This window comes from Stylophora pistillata, chromosome 9 (assembly GCF_964205215.1).
Source record: "Stylophora pistillata chromosome 9, jaStyPist1.2, whole genome shotgun sequence".
NCBI classification, from domain to species: Eukaryota; Metazoa; Cnidaria; class Anthozoa; order Scleractinia; family Pocilloporidae; genus Stylophora; species Stylophora pistillata.
In genome coordinates this window covers 23527352-23547544 of record NC_142527.1, presented here as the reverse complement: position 1 = coordinate 23547544, position 20193 = coordinate 23527352, and the positions used below count along the sequence as shown (strand labels likewise).

Genomic DNA, 20193 nt, shown 5'->3' with positions numbered 1-20193 from the left:
AGTAAAACTCTTAATAGAAAACCTGATTGTGCTCTTACATTGTATGACAGGAAGCTTGACCCTTTGCCAACCTTTGATTTTCTACTTAGTACATAAACGTCAAAACTTGCTTCTTTTTCATGAAATTGTTTTCTGGTGAAAAAAAACGGCAATTGAGTTTTTTTTCAGAGTTTCTCTGACTATTCATACTGTTCATTGGTATTCGTGCATCAAACACTTGGCAAAACACTCCGTGTCGACAAACCGGTAGGGAAATTTGCACTCACAGGAAGTGGTGTGATGAGCAACAACAATTGGCCTCAACACGTGGTTGGTGAGAAGTCAGGATTTGTTGTCCTCTGGAGGATATCCTGTCAGAATGAAGGGTCACGTTTGATTGCCCTTACTAGTTTCCCGCAGTAACAGTGAGGGAACCGAATCAATACCATGGATTACGAAACGGAAGGTTGTCTTCACGAGATTTTTGTGCGCCAGATGAAAATAACCCAACAGACCGCCACAGCTGTTGTGTCGGATGATGGACGATCACTGTCCTTCTCAGAACTGGACCATCTCACGGATGTCTTGGCGACGAATCTCAGACACAAAGGGGTAAAAAAAAATGTCGCTGTTGGTATATTTCTCGAGAGATCGTTGGAATACCCTATAGCCTACGTCGCAATTTTGAAAGCCGGCGGGGCTTACATGCCCTTGGAACTTTCTTATCCTAAAACTTTGCTTTATTCGATTCTGGAGGATGCGAAACCCGCAGCGGTTATTACGACTGCAAGTTTGAAAGAGAGATTACCTAGCTCCGTTGAAGTGATTGTATTGAACGAGGGCTGGGAAGAGAAGCTCCAAGGGGAAAATTCTTCGAAGCCGCCTCTGAAGGAGGTTGCAAGTACGATCGATGATTTGGCATACATTGTTTATTCTTCAGGGACCACTGGCAAACCTAAAGGTAAGTACTTTATAAATAGCGATTCTTCAGAGAGCAAAGTACAAATCAGCTGTTGTTTTCTTTGAAACTTGATCGCTTGTTAAAAAGAATATGCATTTTTTAATATTTTCAATTAAAGTTTGGCTTGTTTAGTAAAAATAAAATATTTATAAGTAGCATTTGTCTTTTATTGAAGCGTGGACCTGAAGTAGTCGAATTTCTCCTTCTTCCTTTTGTCGTGAATTTGAAAGGCAAAAAATTTGACCTTTGGTGTAATATTTCTTATTCTGTTATTTCCGTTAAGTCGATGTGACTCACATGCAACCTATTCAGAGAGAAAACTTATTTTATCATCGCAGATGTTTTCATGGCTTTTAGCCTTGATTTGCGAATAATAGATGTTCAAAGATTTAATAAGAACGCTAAGTGTGCAATTTGGTTTTAGAAATGTAAATTTGATTTCTTTATCAATAATTGATACTCAATAAAACTTTCTCCCGCTCTTGTGACCTCTCAAAGGGGGTCTGAGAACAAGTAATACGGCCGCGTTTGCGTCACGCACTTGCAAACGTTGCGAGCAGCGGAGGAGTATAATTTCAATTTCTTATAATTGTCGTCTCTTTCTCTGGCGGTGTTTGAACCTTTTGTTTTCCTTTCGACAACGTTTTCTGTTTTTCTTTTTTTTTTTTTCAATGGCACCCGCATAAAAGTTGCAGGTACTGGTTCATACGTCCGCGTACTTTCATCGAGATCGAGATAAAAAGCACGCAGAGTTTGGAGAAAGATCCCCAAGAATCGCTGGAGGCGTAACCGAGAGCAACTCGAGCTTTTTAAGTGCTTCCCAAACTTTTCAAATGCATCTTATCTCGATGAACCCTCAGCTGGCGTTTGAACCAATGGTTATTAAACACTTCCCGGCAACGCAGTAATTTAAATGTTATTTTTTTACTAGCTCAAAATTTTTGAGAAATACTATGCATATTGAATATGTTTATAAAATGATTGAGATACTACGAGCGCCATGACTGGTGGAAAACGTATCGTTTAATGTACTGGTAAACCCTTAAAAGATTTAAGCTTTTTTCATAAAAATGATATGCCCAAGTAATTCGTCCTTTTTCTAAAAATGAAACATGAACAGTTAGATAACCTGTTGCCAAAGAAAAAGGAAGATAGATGCTTATAGCGTTTTTCTCAAAAATCAAGATTTTTTACGATAAAAATCGCAAAATTTCCCCAAACAATCAAATAGGTTTTGAAATCGCATTTTCGCTCAAAATGCAAAAACTTGTACCATACAGTTGGGCACCTGAGAACCACTGGTAAAAAGCAAGTAAAAAATGGCCAAGATATAATTTGAAGCAAAAGCTTTATTAATAGAAGTGCTTGATTTATTTTAGGGGCGAAATCCGTACAAAATGTTTTGCTTGTAAGAATCCTGTGTATTTAAATAATAATCACCACCGTGCTTACTTGTTACTTGTTAAGACGAACCCCCCCTTCTCACCCCAACAGTATAATTTTAATGACAGTTTTATTTCTCTATGCCGTCTTCGTAGCAGATTCTTAATTAGGAGACTACAAAATGGGACCATAAAGAAAAAACAGACGGACAGTAAAACATAATATACAGCACCCTCCACATTTAAACAACAAAGGCAGTAGTCCCTGAATGTAAACAAAACCTTGCGAATTTAAAATTTACTAAACTAGTCACTCCTGTAACTTGAATTTCCAGGGATATGTTGCCCTCATCGTGGTGCAGTGTTTTCTTACACCTGGAGGTTTCAGAATTTTCCCTTCGAGGCAGATGACCGAGTGGCTTGTAATATTTTCTTTGTGTGGGAGCTGTTGCGACCTCTACTGAAGGGAATACCCCTCTATCTCATTCCTGATTCAGTCATTTATGATCCGTATCTTCTGCTGAAGTTTATGAAGAAGAATGGAATAACAAGAGTTCTCTTCACTCCATCCCTTCTTGGTAAGTGATTTCACCAGTCAACTGATGACGGGTTTAGCCTTTAAGGAAGGGGTAAGTGCGCAGTCTGGGGCGGATCCAGGATTTAGTCAAGGGGAGTTCGGAGAATTGTTCCTCTTCTGAGGGGTTCAAGATTTTGAAAATTAGGTCTTCGGAAACATGATTTCCAGCATTTTGAGGGAAAATTTAGGGGGTTCGATCGAACCACCCGAACCACCCTTGGATCCGCCCTTGGCAGTTGCTCAATTTTTGACGTTCATCCTAAAATGACAGATTGTTATTTCAGTTATGATGGGACGCTCATTGTAAGGTGGCTCTAGTCCATTTGAATGACACGGTAGGATTAAGGATATGTTATCGTTTTGACCGTGATTGTTCCCAACAATTCTAGAGACGCTATTAACTTGTGGAGATGGTGATCTTCCCGGTCATTTGTCTTCTCTGAGAATCATCTGGTTGTGTGGGGAGGTGGTGACAACAGCTCTTCGAGACAGATGCATGAGAACGTTACCGTGGATAAAGCTATTGAATCTGTACAGCGTCTCGGAATGCCACGACGTGGCTACGGCAGATCTGACCAATATGCCTTTTCAAAGTGAAGTATGTACTCGTTATGCCCCAGAAAGTAATGAGGCCAAGTTGTTTCGGTTTTCTTAAAAACGTTCGGTTACATTTCTTAAGTCTTTCCACGATAATCTTCATCATTAAGCATCCTTGTGTTCTTTTCTTTTTCAGTTGTTTTTTTCTTTTATTCCCCCCCCCCTTCCAATTTGGTGTATATTTCCTGTTGAATTAACCAAAATTTTGTAGTTCCAGTCTGAATGAAGGTACCCCGACAAACAAAGTTTTATTTCGTTAAATAGCAGTTCTAGATCTCTGGGTCACTTAAAAAAACTCTTGAAATATCGTGATTTTTTTTACGATCTCCTATAAGCATTTACGGGAAGGTATTAGCCGAAGTATTTTCTGTAGAATGAGCCTGAAAAGAAAAAAAAACTGTCATTTATACGTATTTTAAAGCTTTCTTAATTTTCACTTTTTTTACAGAAATCTTTAAATCTTTTACTTCTAATTTAATGGTTGCGATTAAAGAGAAGCAACAAGTCTAGAGTGTTTTTTCACCGTGTGTTCTTGTTCGGAAATGATATGGAAATGAGTGAAAAATGTCTGCTGTGATGATCAGATGCATTTGTTTTAATTGACCACTGCTGACTGAACGTTACTTTCTTCCGCCAGCTTTCAGATTCTGACGACAACAAACGGAAGTTTTGTCCTGTCGGAAAACTGTTACCAGGAGTATATGTGTCGATCATGGACGAGAATTTGAAACCGCTTCCAGTGGGTTTATCAGGAGAGGTAATAACCCAGGAAGCTTGGGGGGGGGGGGGGTGGGTGTCTGTGCAGCACTTTTACTTCGATCCAAAGACAGGACAAATGAACAAAACCTGAGTGAAGCAAAACTTAGACCAAGGCCTCAAATCCCTTATGTGTCACAATTAGATATACATCAATATCAAAAATCACAGAGAGTTTTATCACCACGAGAACGTGCGATCAATAAATAGCAGATATTTAACATAGCAATGGAGATGGTTTGAAATCCGTCTTATCCTGATGGTTTTCTTCTTCCTTCAGATTTTTGTTGGAGGGCCCACACTAGCTCAGGGCTACCTGAACAGACCAGAATTAGATGCCTCCAGATTTATAGAGCGTCCAAATGAAGTGCCAAAAGCTGCTGGTCCGCGGCTGTACAGGACAGGGGACTGGGGATACTTGCTATCATCTGGGTTATTAGAGATTTGTGGCAGATGTGATACAATGGTAAAAATCCGAGGATACAGCATTGAAATACAGGTGGGAATGATGGTTGTTGTAACCGAGGTAAAGAGCTTGAGAGGCGACTGCGTCAATCAAAAATGAACGTGGAGTATTTCATTACTCCCCATGATCGTAGGCATTCCATTGCAGATTTATGACATAACTAAAGTAAAACGTACGCTCTGATTGGTCAATTCAGTGTCCACCATTTTACTATGGGTGTACGCTGCTGACGTGAGCAAATGCATAGACTAGTTTCCATGCCCTTGTTTTTTCTGATCACGTAAGATTTCAGTGTTAAATAATAAAAGAGAACTCTTTTGCTACAATGTATCAATGTGATGTTATAAAACAAATGGTAAACACCACGCTGTGGTGTTTACCATTTGTTGATTTCCATTGATCTAGCATTTCACCATTTTATCATTTTTACCTCTGCCGAAAGTCTGCTATTGAAGATGTCTACTATTTGGAAGAGAAAAGCATGGGTAGACTGATGTCTTGCTCAGGAAACACGACCTATTGACTTGATCACGCTCACCATTCGGTGGGAGGGCACATTAACCATGGGTGCCTGCGTTTCCCTTTTTCATAATCTTCTAGATTGTTTCTATCATAGATTTTTAGCTCCAATTCATCTTAAGTGACGGGTGTGTTGTTTCAGGCCTTATATTCACGATTGCTTAAATAGTGCTTTAATGCGAGGATCGTGCACATGTACGTTTCATGACCGCAGTCCAGATATGTATTTCCTAATTTATATTGGTTGTGTTTGATTTATCATCGTACAAGTTTATGTCGAGTTGCCTTGTTAGCTCAATTAATAGAGCGCTGCACTAGTATCGCAGAAGTCAATGGTTCGAATCCCGTACAGGCCTGAATTTTTTCGGGACTTATTTTCACTATTGCTTAAATAATGCTTTACTGCGAGGATCGTGCACATATATATATCTTATTAACCAAGCGCGAGGGCCGTAGTGGGAGAATATCGGCCCGAGGTCTTGACAGTACGGACCGAGCGCAGCGAGGTCCGTACAAAAGAGACCGAGGGCCGATATTCTTCCAGTACGGTCCCGAGCAAGCTTGGTTAATAAGAGATTTATTATACGACTGAAGTTCAAAGGGACACAAGTGCGGTATCATTCGGGACCATTCGGGACAGTGCCCGGTCCAATACTGAGAGAATATTGACCGGAAATAGAGCATTTTGATTGGTTGATTTTAGTTATTGGCCCTCTGACTGCCCGAGTCGTGTAATAAAAATTTGTATTGTATTGTTGTATTTTAACAGGCTGTTGAAGCTGCCCTGTTGCAGCTACCCATGGTCAATGGATGCTCTGTGGTAGCCCACGGAGATGAAGGTGAAGATAAGTACCTGGCAGCTTATGTTGTTCCAGAAGGGAAAGCTAACAAGAAAGATATCAGAGCTGCTCTGAAGACAAGGCTTCCATTCTACATGATACCATCACATTTTGTTCTTCTTGCCAGGTTAGTTTAATTTCAGTGGTTGTAAAGTGGATGTTATATAAAGGTGAGACAGCTTAAAGGAAATCCTCCTCTTTTCTGATGATGACTTGTAACCTAGTGATTATTCTGCAGAGCAGGCGTAATTTGGGCGAGCGATCGCCGGAGTGCTCAGTATCTTCTTAGCGAAAAATGGCCGCCATCTTTGATTTAAATGGAAGGAAGGCTGAGAAGGGAAAGAAATTTGTACCAATGGGGTGAGTGACGGTCAAAAATAAGGAGAGGGGCTGGAGTGGGGGAATGACCCGCTCCCTTCCCCTACCGTCGACCCTAACTCCAAATTAAACATGGCCGGTTAAATAAACGGTCGCGCGCTTCTTAACGTTAACTCGCCCTAATAGAACGCCTGCACTGCAGGCTACCTAGTGATTGGTGTAATTTTCTTTCGATCATTAGGCTAAGGTCAATGGCTCTTTCTAATGCAATGCATCTCCGTACTATAAGTAATTTCATGATTAGCATGTCCCTATAAAGAACACGTCCCTATAAACTATGTCACTATGTCCCTATAAGAAAAAATGGTCGCTTCTTTCGCTGTGGCTTAAGGTATCGTGAGGATATCTTTTAGGGAAATCCTAGGAATTTGTGTTGGATATGCTGCGATAGACTTACGCCACGTTTAACAAGAGTAAGAGGTGGTCGAGTGGTCTTGTAATTTTGTGGTCCTGGGTTCAAGTCCGCCACCCTGCTAATCATCGGGTTTGTTTTGGGTTTGCCTGGGTTCAACTCCTTGGCCACATAGAGCCAACTGGTTTGCCTCTTGCCAGCTCTTGTAGTGGGAAGTCATTCTTGCATCAAGTCTTTACCCCAGCTTTTAGAAATGATTGCAACTTTTTATAACCCTCCTTCCTAACGTTTTCTATTACAGTGATTCTTATTATTCAATTGCAATCTTTTAGTATTCCTGTGACGCCTGCGGGAAAGCTTGACAAAAACAGACTACCTGCCATTGGTTCATCTGGAACTGAAGAGGAAAGTTTGCCCAGCACTCCAACAGAACACGATCTCGCTAAGCTTTGGTGTGAATTATTAAACCTACCCAACATTGATGTTCAAGAGGGGTTTTTTGATTTAGGAGGGTAAGCTCAGTAGAATGTCAAGAGGAAATAAAGGAAAAGAGAGGAACAATAAAGCCTTAAGCTGGGATACGTCGATTACACGAAAGTTATTTTTGGATTTAGACAGAAACGGTGCTTTATTTCGTCAGAGGTCCTTGTTACGAGGCTTCACTAACAAAACCCATTTCTCTTCTTTTTTTGAGGTTGTTTCCATCGGCAAAGCTAATTTCCACGCTGTCCGCCAATTTGAACACAGTTTGAATTCTCTTGAAACCATTCTTTGCATTGTATCATAAATTCACGCTCGAGTAGCGTTTACTTTACGATTTCGATTTTGATGCTTAAGATCAAGTGTGGATTAAATCTGTGTAATCGTATGGAATGAAGAATAAGCAAACTGATGAATTGGCCGCCAAGATGAGCTTAGTTTGGTTTATTAATAATGTGAAGTATGTTTCCCTTACTGATTTTCCAAATTATTTTGGTAGACATTCTCTTTTGGTGACACAACTGCTGGTAAAAGTGAATAACAAGTTTGGTGTCAACTTGACAGTCCACGACCTGTTCAACTGCCCCACAGTAGCGGACATGGCCAAGACGATTGATCAACTTAAGGTCAACACTAGCAGGAGGTAAGCGCGTTGATGTATCGTTTTACCATTGTCATTATCCAATCAACATGCCAGTGACTTAGTTGTGTCCATTTTAGAAAATTTCATATATACTTTATGCCATTTATGCATTTTGGTATATATTTGTAATGGACATACTTCTCCTAGGGTAGTTTGTTCAAATTAATTATTGATTAATTTATTGAATGAAACAATGATTGAATGATTTTTAATGAAAATACAAATCATATTCGAATCCTTTACCACTAAGTACTTAAAGCTTTGCTGAAATTTTTAACACTAATGCAAGGGATTTTTCCTGAGAAAATGGACACTGCAAAGAGGTTACCAATGGTAATGATTTTTAAAAGAATTTATGGCATGTTCTTAGTATATCACAAAGACTTAACTCCTAAACATTACTCTTTGAAATGAACTTGAATGATATCTAAATTATCAGTGTAATGAATGAAGACTTGATTGTCTAATGTACAAAATGCTCTGAAATTAAAATCAAGAATTCCAAACTTAGCCCTGAACCAGACTCAACTAAAACAAAACTGTTTGATAATTAATTACCTCTACATTTGACACTGTATTTAAGCAATCCTTTTCACCACCATAAATGTTCCAATAAGTCCCACCACGGTAAGGATAAATGTCCATGGTTTTCCAAAAAGAGCCTCGTTAGGAAGGGGGCTTTTTAGTGAAGGAGGCGTCCTTATTCAAAACTGAGTGGTGGACCATCATAGCTGAATACTATACACGGCTTCATTACTCGAGCAACAGTGCCACTATTAAAGAGTTTCTGCCGTGGGGGAATGGGGAAGAGGAGGAGGAGGAGAAGGGGGGAGGGGAGGGGAGGGGAGGGGAGGGGAGGAGAAAGTTGATAATTTAGATGAGGTTTTTTAAGGAAAGGGGGCTAATTACGATGAGTGCGGCCTTCAAGAGCGTTTATTGTGTATAACAAACCTGCATAATCTATAGCCTTCCCCAACTCGATTAAGACGATAGAACTGAAGACATATGTTCTGTGACATTTTGTAATAACGAGGCATTTTGTAATAACCCACACATTCTGTAGCAACGTTTGATGTTACAAAATGCTGCAGAACAACGTAATTGAATTATACTTTGTAATTATTGTTGAATTGCTCAACCAAAATCATATCGATCAGTCATCTTTATTAAATATTAACGTAACTTAACTTTTAAAACTACATCGCATAAAATAACATTAAGGGTCTGAAGTGATAATGGGGATAATATTAAAATGTAATATTGTATTGTAATCAGTGAAGATGCTAGGACGAAGATGAAAGAAAGCTGTTCGTGCATAAGGTATTCTTACAGTTGTAATGGGTCATGCATGCAAGTTTTATCGAGCGCAATACAAATTCACTGAATCACTGCAACTAATCTAAACAAGGGAAACATGGAAAGAAAACACGCGTATCTGGCACGGGAACTGATGTGAGAGAACAAGTCGTGATTGTTTTGAGTTTTGCATATTACCGGTTGAGAGAAGAAGTGGGCTTTTAGAGCAATGGCGTAGTGAAGTGAAGGCAATTAAATCCTGGTTTATTTTCTATGACTACATAATAACTGCCAAAAAGATATTCAAGAAGCGCCTAACTAGTACTTTGGGAGGAGGCCTGTTTCGAATCCCATCGAAACCTGATTTTTCTCACTTTTCTGCAATTTCCTAAATTGCAGTCTGCCTGCGATGATCATTTCTCTGCTTTATTTTCACCCGCAGGTCGAATGAAATCTATTTTATTAAAAAGATTGTGATATTTTCCTACTGTTCTACAAAGACAAAAGTATACGAGTTTGAGAGAACTGCTCGAATCTAATAAATGAATCGCACCAGGTCAAGTTTTGATTAGGCTTCAACAAACTCACACACGATAAAAACGTGAGATTTTCTACTAGAATCACCTTGAGGTCAATTTGCTTCATGGATTTTACGATGAGTGAAAGAATCGCCTTATTTTGCAAATCCTTGATTTTAGGGATAAATCTGTGGACAAGGTTGACCTTCTGGAGGAAGTTAATTACCATTCAGCTGCCGAGGGAATTATGAAGTTAGTATCTGATAAAACATTATATCTGGAACTTCTTATTCCTTGCAAATTTTTGCTACGTTAATTAACGCACGAGGCTATGGACCTGAAGCAAAAATTAGTGAAACGTTTAGAAAATAAAACAAACTTTGATGTGACTCGATTTTATCCTTGGTTTAAGGAGGCTGGATATAGTTTTTCACTTTTCTGATGCAAGATATTTAAACTGGTCGCCATGTTTGTTTGTTTGTGTGTTTGTTGCAACTTTTAAAAGTCCCGGGTAAATTAGAACCCAGTCTGTGCGCGCCAAAGAAACTATATCCAGCCTCCTTAAGTTGTATTTTACTAATCATGCGATGGGCTACAACCTTGGTTGGAAAATTTTGTTGCTTATCATTTTTGCTTCAACATTAAAAGGGAAATGAACTCCCAAGACTTCATTTGCTGTGTGAATTTATAACCAGGATGCGTTGCTTTTACGAATTTTCCATCACAATTTCAAGTCCAAGATTATAGTTGTTAGCTCGCTGGAATTCGTTGATCGAAAGATCTAGGTCTGTGCCTGAGACACTGACCCAGACCGCTGTCTTTCTGCTTAATTTAAAACTCCTTTGTCGTGTTTTTTTAAACTGAACAGCATGGATATCATGTTGAGAGCGTTTTGGCGTTCTGGAAACTTCAAGAACTTGCGTCGCTGGAACAGGGGACGTGTTATGTTGACAGGCGCTACTGGATTTTTGGGAGTATTCCTGCTTAGGGACCTCATCAGGTTGACAAAGGTAGGTACGGGCTCAAGTCATTTCCGAACTACCTTGGGCCTCTTTTTTCAAAACGAAGCCTGGTGCTCAACATTCTTGCGAAAATGAATTTTCGTTTTAAACAAGAGGCCAGAGGTTTTTCGGAAGTGGGTTATTCACATCAAACGGCTTGTATATTTCCAGTCTACTTTTTCTGCACTGATTTAAAATGCACTTAACCTGTTAGGATCAACTCCTCATTTGTGAAGGATAATTTGACTTCTTGAAGATCATACAACTCAAGTTACGAGATCTCGTACGGGAAAATGTACCGGATTTTTACCCATTAAATAGACACAAACTGACTGATACTTCACGGACTTGTGAGGTCCTTTAAAGTCCGGGAAGGGCTGTCCGGAAAAGGGTTGAAAAGGGCTACTGCTGTGACTGACATTTAAACAGAGACTGTTTCAAGTGGAGCGAATCAGTAACCGAACAAAAATATAACTCTTCACATTAATGTGACGATCACATCCCAAAAGGCTGTGACACGCTCTGCTACTAGCATCACTGTATCACAATTCGAAATAAACTCAATTTGACCAACTACTCAACGTTGGTTGTTATTACCGACTGAGCTAAAAGCCACACGTTGGGAACGATGCAAATTTTAGAGGGCTTTTCTTTCTTGTGGAGAAATCTGCTCGCAATTTCCAATGACGAAAATTTTCTTCGTTCCCCAAGGAGTGGCCTCTTCGCTCAGTTGGTAATAGCACCCAACTAGTATCTGGGAGGCACTGCCGGGTTCTATAATCCCGTCGCAGCCTGGATTTTTTTCAGGCCTTCCTTCTACAATTTATTTCATTGCACCTTACCTACGATTATTATGTCTTCACTTGCCGTTTGCATTGTGCTGAATTTTAAAATAGCGAGATCAATCCACAATATTTCTTTTGCTGCAGGTTCACATTTTCTGTGTTGTGCGCGAGCGACCTGGTGGTAGAGATGGGAAAGAAAGGTTGAAGAAAGCTCTGCAGAGTTTCAAGATATTGCCACAAACAAACGATCGTCAGCAAATGACTGAAGAAGAGCGATACGTGGACTATGGCTTTGAGCACAGAGTTACTTTTGTGAAAGGTACGTGTCTCAGCCCTAAGGTTAAGAGTACTTTTCCAATTGAGTGTCGAAAGTTTTGTAGGATTGTAATGATTTTGATTTAGTTCGCTTTATAATGGTCCACAAAACACACACTGTCTTATCAACGAATCGGTTGAAGCACTCGCTACTCGATCAAACGCGTTTTCCCACGCTTTAGGTAACTGACGGGATTTTTCTTTGAGTTCTCATCGGCTCTTTGCGATCTTTTTCTTTGTTTTGATTGGCCGGTCTTTCGACAGTCTACATTGACAAGCTCCAGCCAATCCCGGGGCTTATAAAGGTTTCCTTTAGTTGATAAATATTTTTGTGTTTCTTTTTTTCGTTCATTTGTGCGTGTTTATTTTGGGTACGTAATCGCCCTGTTTTTTTTAGCGCGATAAACTGCAGCGTGCTTGGAATATGAAGATTTAAGTGACTTGTGACTCAGCATTACGTTCTCCTTGTGTTTTACTATGGAGTACGAGACAATTTGGAAGGAGAAACAAGCAGTCCATCAGAATTTACCTAGAGCATGGAATAAACATGCATAAGCTCGTCATTACCAACTACTTCTTTGTGTTCAGGTGATGTTTCTCTGATAAAGCTGGGAATGAGTGAAGAAGAATATGTGCACTTGTCATCCGAGGTATGAATACTTATGTGGCAGCGGAACATTTTTCAACAGAGTTTTGAAAGTAATCTAAGACTGCATTGGTTCTGTCGTACTACACTCTTTGATTGGTCCGGGATACTGACTTAGATTCGAGGCTAATTCGATACAAAACAAGACACAATCGCTACTTGGTCAATCTCTTATTTGAGATCATCTTGTACTTTTGCGGTTACATATTTGTATGGCCCGCTACAAACAATCTCCTGAAAACACTGATAGTTGTATTAAGTCTTTAGAACCTTGTTCTCTGATTTGATGGAATATACATTCTTGCCACCTACAGACGATTTACTGTTACTATGATTACAATACGTTAAGAAAAACATTTGTTCAACATAATTTCTTAAACTAGATTATAGCAATTTTTTCACTTTAAGATATCGTTGATTGATCAAAATTATTTACTAGTATCAAAATTGTAATTGTGACTTGAGGAATTAAGTTAACCAAAAGTTTTTTTGTTAGCCCCTCGTGGAACACCTCTCTAAAGCTAGTGGTGTCTGCAGTTGAGCTTTGATCTAAGATAGTTGCATTGAGTAATGGATTATTTTAGCGTCTTCGCTAACTTTGCCGGCTTCGTCGGTTTATGTGACCAAGTTAGAGTATCACAGATCCAGGGCTCCCTCCAGCGCGTTCTTTGCCTGTGTTTTTCACGTTTTTCATTACAGATTGACTTCATTATTCATGCTGCCGCGGCAGTGAACATGGTTTATCCTTATCAGGTACAGTTTTCATATTTTATGCAAGTTGACCATTAAGCCATTTTACAGACTTAGTTGCCAAGCCTTTGATTTAGAGTGAGGCTGAAGGTGACCTTGTTGTGATAGAGACTAGTATCTAGTTCGCATGATAACAAAGTAATTTACATTTGAAAGGTGCAGCAAGGTTTGTATCATAACAAGGTCGCCCCTAGCCTCACTCCTGTGTTAAGGCTTGGCAACCAAGCATGCAACTGTAAACTGCACTATCAAACGGTTAAGATATGAAGAATGAGTGAGTTAATAAATTGCCTCCATACTTAATTTTTTTTCCTATTTTGCCTTTTTTGTACTGTTACTAGTGTTCCATATCATTTCCCCTACAATTCACAGGCTTTGCGAGGAGCGAATGTTCAAGGAACCCAAAATGTCCTTCTTTTCGCATGTACCAGTAAAATTAAACCTCTTCATTATATCAGGTATGCTTCCCTTTTTCAATCGTGCATTGAATCATTCGGTGATTCAATTTTGTGTAAAAGTCTTCAACGTGATTCACCAACTTAAGTAAGAGTACTCTCTTCTTTTATAGCACGGATGCTGTGTTTCCGCACGGATTGTCAAACTGTTCTGAAGATGCAGACATGATGCAATATGCATCGCAACTTGAGGATGGGTGAGTTGAAACGTTGTTTCTCTCTTTAACCCGGCAAACAACGGAGCCTTATGCCAATTTTCTTGGCATTAAACGACTGATCATGATTTACTTACAAGTTTAGCTGCGTAAGTCAAGCTCGGAGCGAGATGTGTGTAAGTAACGGCCCTGATCGACGAAACTGAGTGTTGAGTGCGGGATAGGACAGTCTTCTGGGAACGCTAGCAACCTCAAACAATTTTAAGACAATTATTAAAGCGACTGTTGGACCTCGCCGGGTCCTGGTGTTGTCTTCTTGGATAAAATACTTTAATTTCATTCTGCCCTCTCCACTCTGGAGTATAATTGGGTACCTGGCGGGGGAGGGGGGAGGGGGGAGGGGGGAGGTGTAACCTGCGTTAGACTGCCATCTCATCCAGGGAGAGAAGCAATTTTTTAGTTGTTTCATGCATGCTGTCGAAACTGGGATAAGCTTCGACTGGACGGGCCACTTAGCACGAATGTGAACTTAATCTCATAACTGCTAATGGGTGTATGTCGATGCACAGGTACTCTCAATCCAAATGGGTAGCAGAACAACTTGTGTTGAGAGCCAGGACTCAAGGCCTGCCTGTAGTCATCTACAGATTAGGTATGGATAACACGGTCTTTTATTTAGAGTGTTAATTTTAACGTTGAAAATCCATTTTCGAAACTTGGTGTCAGTAACTGGGCTTTGCTTCGATAACTTTTTCAAGGTAACACTCGTTAACATTTTGTTGGGAAGATAAATAAAAGAATTGGTTTCATTAGAAAACACACATACACAAAATAAAAAAACCGAAAAAATATATAAAATGTAACCGCTTACGACTGTTATGTTAGAAGATACATCCTGCTCAGTATTTTAATGAAAAAAAAAAATGAAGTTCCCATCCTTTTTTTGTGATACAAGCGACAATCCCCTTGCTGGTCGAGACACCAACAGTTGTTCAATTAGTTTTACACGTAAATGCAGATAACAGCGTCTTTCGGTTACGAAAACATGTCAAGACATAACACACCTGTGAAAGAACGATCTTCTTAATGTCGAACTTTAACCTTCAGAACCCAATAGTAGCATAAAATAACAATAATAATTTTTACCTATCGTTGTCATCTACGAACAGAAATTATTGCAACGAAATATCTCCTTGCCGTTTTATTCTCCATAATTGCAAAAACTGCACAGTTTTCTGCACTAGAATTAGCAAGCCTAAGAACAGAAGACCTAATTTTCTATAGCTTTCACGCAAAAATTCCGTTTGTGTTTGCTTATACCTCCAACGAGATTTCTTGAGGTTATTACGAACGTAGTGCCACTGATTTGTCGAACGTGAAACAAACTGGCTGTTTTGAGGGACAGCGGATTTCACTGAACACAAATTAAAGTCCGAAAGGCCTGCCACATTGCACGAACCCAGCACGGTTTGTATTGAAAAGCAATGCCGAAGATCAACTTTCATTCGACTCAACATTACCACGGTCACTAAATGCAGCCAGTTTATATCATGTTACTTTTAATTTGTTTTCTCGAAAGATATCCTACTGACCTAATAAATCCTATGATGGTCACGCTAAATTCTTGGGTTCATGTGTCGAAATCCCATGATCTTTGCATTCTTCGGTCGTTCTCGACCAAAACTGAAAATAATTTTTGTATGAATATAAAAACCCACTTTAATTCGATAATTTGTTTCTTTAGGAAACCTTGCAGGCGACCGGAAAAACTTTCAGTGGAACCCACTCGATTTTACGCTGTTGGTTTTTAAAGGAGTCACAGAAACATTAACTGCGCCTATTGTTGACTGGCAAATAGAGATGAATCCTGTAGATTTTGCCAGCGAAATGATTGTCAAAATGACCCAGGTAATAATTCTGATGTTTATCGATAGTTGTTAAGCTCGTCTCCAGCATAATTTCACTTCAAAAGAATTAGAATACCCAATCCATATGGATTTAATTGAATTTCCTTTCATTTCTCACTATCGCGCCGTGCAGGAAATGTCTACGACACTGGGGAAAGTTTATCATATTGTGAATCCACAACCTTTGAATGCAAAGTAAGTACACTGCAATCCCTTCAGAAGCATTAAGTAGAAAAAAGGGGAAACCCTCTGAGAATGGATATCGGTATTGCGACCTGATTAAAGTAGGTTCAGCATGTTTCGGAACAGGGCGTTTTGGTCTCGAGACTTATTAAAAAAAAAATTATCTTTCGTAAAATTTTTCGGTTTTTCTTTTTTTACTTGTAAATGAAAAATTTTATCACATTGGATAAAGGTTAGAAATTGACTGATCTTAAAGGATGATTTTGACAATTCTTACCATTCCAAGTGCCATGCTCGTGAGACGTGCAGTGAAATTACAATGTTTTAGAGTTTATTTACTTCAGATAATGATCGTCAATGAAACAAAGTGAGATGTTAGTAGAAACTTTACATAATAAGATGGTTGTCGTTTTATAGTTGCCCGTTGCGCGCCCCTATTTTTCACCTGTTTTTCTCCCCTAATTTGTGATTATTTGTTCCCATGGAAGCTCTTTATAAAGAAACCGTGGTGCTGCGTCGGTGGGGGTATTACAAGATAATTTGGTTTGATCAACTGAGTTAATAATGTAATTTGGCCATCTTAAAGAGTTTCTAGGGCTGACATATCTGTAGGCGGGAGCACTTTTAAGCTTATTTTGTTTCACCTTGAATGTGGCGTGAAATTTTAGCTCGGCCATAGAGAAACACGGAAGAGGTAATGATTAACTAAGAACGAACGGAGATAATCATGGAGGAAAAAATTTATAACAGATGGCAAATGGAATTACAAATGTAGCCTGTATTCACAGGTAATTTGATTTTATCAACTGAGTTTATAATGTGAATTGCCACCGAGTTTCCAAACTGACGTTTCAAGCGTTACCCCTTTGTCAGAGCGCTCTGAAGAGTTCGACCAGTTATGACGTATATTTGCAGATGGTTGTTTGAATGGATGCGTACTTTTGGATATCCTTTGGAGATGATAACCTTTCCAGAATGGCGTAAGAAGTAAGAAGTATTCCTATTGCTGTTGCTTGATGTAAATTTCTTAGCTTGACATGCGGCATCCTTCGTAGACTAAATTGATTGAACTTGTCAGAGTAAAAAATGTACGGGTAGTGGTCTTGCAAATATCGTGTGCGGGCGAACAGTCTAACCGCGTTTTCTGGGGTTTTAAACAACCCTGAGGACATCAAGTTTTCTTCTTAAGTAGGTTGTTTAGAATAAAGAAATGTTTTCAGAATTCAACTTTGGTTTGAACTCGTGGTCGAAGGTGAAGAATTAGAAGGTTAGGCGTCGATACAGGAATTGGCATGGAAGAGTTTATTAATATTTGCACTTTTTTTTACAAAGGTCAAAAATTCTGGTACACTCTTCTCTTGTTGGTTACACGATTACCTCATCTTTACACACCAAAGGGCGTATTTAAATGACACTAATCCCCTTGGATTAGCACCAGTCCCCGCACAAATGAACTACCAAATGGGCAAATCAAACGTGATGGTGAGCCGTTGGCTAAATTGAAGACGGTTTTGGTTGGCGATTTTGTTAATCAATGGTTAACTTAGTTTGAACAACCAGCCTTGCATGTTCATTGAGGCCATCGTTTTTCTTGCAACTTTTTTTATTCCCATAGCGTTTATCCCAACTTCCCATATATGCTAATTATCAGTTATACCTTCTCACGCAAAGTATCTGGTGTTTGGGAGAACCCACTTTGCTTGTCGAAAGTGAAGAAAAAGTGAGGTCCAGTTTCTGCCCTGGCCGAGTCATTGTGTTGCCAGTCTTTACTTTTACTTTGCCTTCATCCGCCCAGGGGATCAAAATTAGTATCCATATCACCCGATAACTTTTGAAAACTCAAATTTAAAAATCTGGAAAAAATACTTTTCTTGGAACTGGATATTCTCTTTCTTCAATGGTTGGGTGGCGTGTTCAGGCGAATCACCTGCGAGAAAAAAAAGTGTATTATGTAGCCTTAATAGTTATGGATGTACTCAATGGATATTTGTTCTAACTTTTCTACGCTTCTGTTAACAGAATTGAAACTTACAGCAGTGGGAACCCAAAACGTGGACTAGCTCCTCTGCAACGCCTTCTCGATATCTGGATGACGTGAGTATTCACATATTTGTGTCAAGACTGTGTAGCGGGTGACTTAACCCAACACGCACGTGCGAAAAGTCATGTGCAATAGAGTCTAGTTTCCCACGCACTTTTCTAGTCTCGAATTTTTTTTCGAGGAGTTGTTTTAGGTTTCCTTTGAAGCTGCTTGCTGTGATTTGTATAGAAACCATTTCCTTCTAACCAGCCAGTTAGATGTGGAGCAAAAGGCGATTACGGGGCACATACTTTTTTGTGCTCGGTGCGCGATACAGCACTCTTTATATTACCTTTCACAAAAAGCATAGCAATTAACAAATAAATTATGGTCTCCAGATGTCTATTGCTTGTTAATTGATAAGAGCGAAGCAACTTCAACTTTAACTTCGACTTTATTTGACAATACAATACAATACAATACAATGTTCTTTATTTCCAGAGGGTAAATACATGATTAACCCAGTAAAGAGTTTTCTAACACATGGCCCTCTATAAACCCACCCATCCCACCCAGGGGAGGACATCCATCACACAGTAATCTCGTGCGTGGGGAATTAACGTCTCCTACCCCAAACCCTGCAGGAGACGGGACCTCCATTTGTTCGTCCCCATCCGAGAAGACTAGAATATCTAACCATTTCTTGATGTTATAGAAAGGCAGCAAATTCTATTTGTTCAGATTAATTAATGTTACACATACAGAATACAGTAAATGGTTTGAACCCGGGGGTAACATGTGAAAGTGTAGTGCGATCGTTCGGGTGAGTTTAGTCCTCAGAGGGACTGTTGTCGGTGGTGGTAACCACGCTTTCACACATACAGAATATATAATCATAGAAATGCACTTTTAAAATATTGTTTAAATATTAATAAATGGAAAATCTAGAGAGGATGCGCACAGTGGCCCAAGGAGCCAAGGTTTTCGAGTTGGCCCCTGTGATGTTTTGAATATAATCAGAAAAAAAAAAAAAACAAAACAAGATTTGCAAAATTAAAATTGACGGGCACATTATTAGCATAATCTAGAGCAAATATCATACTAATTAAGGTATATCTTAATTAGAGGGCATACTGTGACATCTACATTGGAAAGAAGAAATACTTTATATTGCTTTCTAAAAGCAGGTTCAGTAAGGGACTTTAACTGTGATGGGACGCCTTTCCCGCACTTGAACCGTCTTATATCTAAACATAAATTTTCCGTGGTCTGTGCAAATGTTTGTTCTATACAAATTTCCTTCGGTGGCATATCAAGTTTTATGAGAGTGTAGACCTACAGCTGAGACGATAAAATCAGAGAATATGGCTGGAATGCCTTTCTTTTTGAGAATTTTATGTGTATAGCAAGTCTTAAATTTTACGATGTTATCAAAATTGAGAATTTCTAGTAAATTATTATATAGTGTTGAATGTTCTCTATTGTGAGCGAAAAAAAAGGATATTGCGCATGTATTTATTTTGCTTTGTACAGAGCTTATTCAATCTCGTCTTGTAATTGTTTCCCAGAATCAATTATCACGCGATAAAAGTCGCGAGAGAGTGATCTAATTATTTTCGTTTAAACCTAATAGTCTTTCGAAACTTAACAACAAGACCGGCTTATGTTGCTGTTTTATTTTGTTTACAACCGAACGCTGATAAGCAAAACACCTGACCCTTTACACCCCCGCATCAGTATGCATATTCTCTTTACTTTTCTCTATACATTTCCTAAGGCATTGACCAGGAGAATTTGTTTAACAACCAAGAGCTTCTTTAGTTGGGGATCGTTTTCTTTATTCTGTTGAGGGGTTTTTACCACTCGCTTGGCGAATTAATAAGAGGTACTAAGACTCTGTAATTTTCTTCTTTATTCTCTACTCTTCTATTGTTGCTACTACATTCTACGACCGCAGCTATTTATCTTCTCACTTCAGCAAGGAGTGCCCTCGCATTTAATGTAAAAAAATTCGCAGACATTTTTGGGTTAGCTGACCGTGGGAATTTCCAAAACAGGATATTCAGTGTGGGTAAAACTCAAGGTCAGTTTTACCAACCCAAACATGACCACCTATGAAACTAATTATCCTCAACCACAACAAGCGTTTAAAATGTCTAGCACGGAAAGAACTGAGCCAAGTTCAAGCTCACACTAAAAATAAATGATCAAAACTATAGATTTACCAAATGAA

General features: G+C 39.1%; 1 protein-coding gene across 2 annotated transcripts in view; it reads left to right on the top strand.

Annotated features, from left to right (window-relative positions):
• Positions 1 to 338: 338 nt before the first annotated feature.
• Positions 339 to 20193, top strand: part of LOC111338999 (uncharacterized) — a 28086-nt gene continuing 8231 nt past the window's right edge. Inside the window, exons 1-21 of one of the 2 annotated variants that reach the window (XM_022945573.2) lie at positions 339 to 940; positions 2658 to 2900; positions 3289 to 3497; positions 4134 to 4253; positions 4533 to 4751; positions 6007 to 6203; positions 7139 to 7318; positions 7786 to 7929; positions 9205 to 9249; positions 9924 to 9995; positions 10612 to 10753; positions 11674 to 11848; positions 12433 to 12494; positions 13190 to 13243; positions 13613 to 13698; positions 13809 to 13892; positions 14420 to 14502; positions 15595 to 15758; positions 15891 to 15952; positions 16856 to 16927; positions 17960 to 18034. In XM_022945573.2, the coding sequence (XP_022801308.2) occupies positions 427 to 940; positions 2658 to 2900; positions 3289 to 3497; positions 4134 to 4253; positions 4533 to 4751; positions 6007 to 6203; positions 7139 to 7318; positions 7786 to 7929; positions 9205 to 9249; positions 9924 to 9995; positions 10612 to 10753; positions 11674 to 11848; positions 12433 to 12494; positions 13190 to 13243; positions 13613 to 13698; positions 13809 to 13892; positions 14420 to 14502; positions 15595 to 15758; positions 15891 to 15952; positions 16856 to 16927; positions 17960 to 18034 (3002 nt within the window). In that variant the 5' untranslated portion in view covers positions 339 to 426. The remainder of the gene's footprint in view (positions 941 to 2657; positions 2901 to 3288; positions 3498 to 4133; positions 4254 to 4532; positions 4752 to 6006; positions 6204 to 7138; positions 7319 to 7785; positions 7930 to 9204; positions 9250 to 9923; positions 9996 to 10611; positions 10754 to 11673; positions 11849 to 12432; positions 12495 to 13189; positions 13244 to 13612; positions 13699 to 13808; positions 13893 to 14419; positions 14503 to 15594; positions 15759 to 15890; positions 15953 to 16855; positions 16928 to 17959; positions 18035 to 20193) is intronic. The other variant, XM_022945575.2, reaches the window with a different exon arrangement.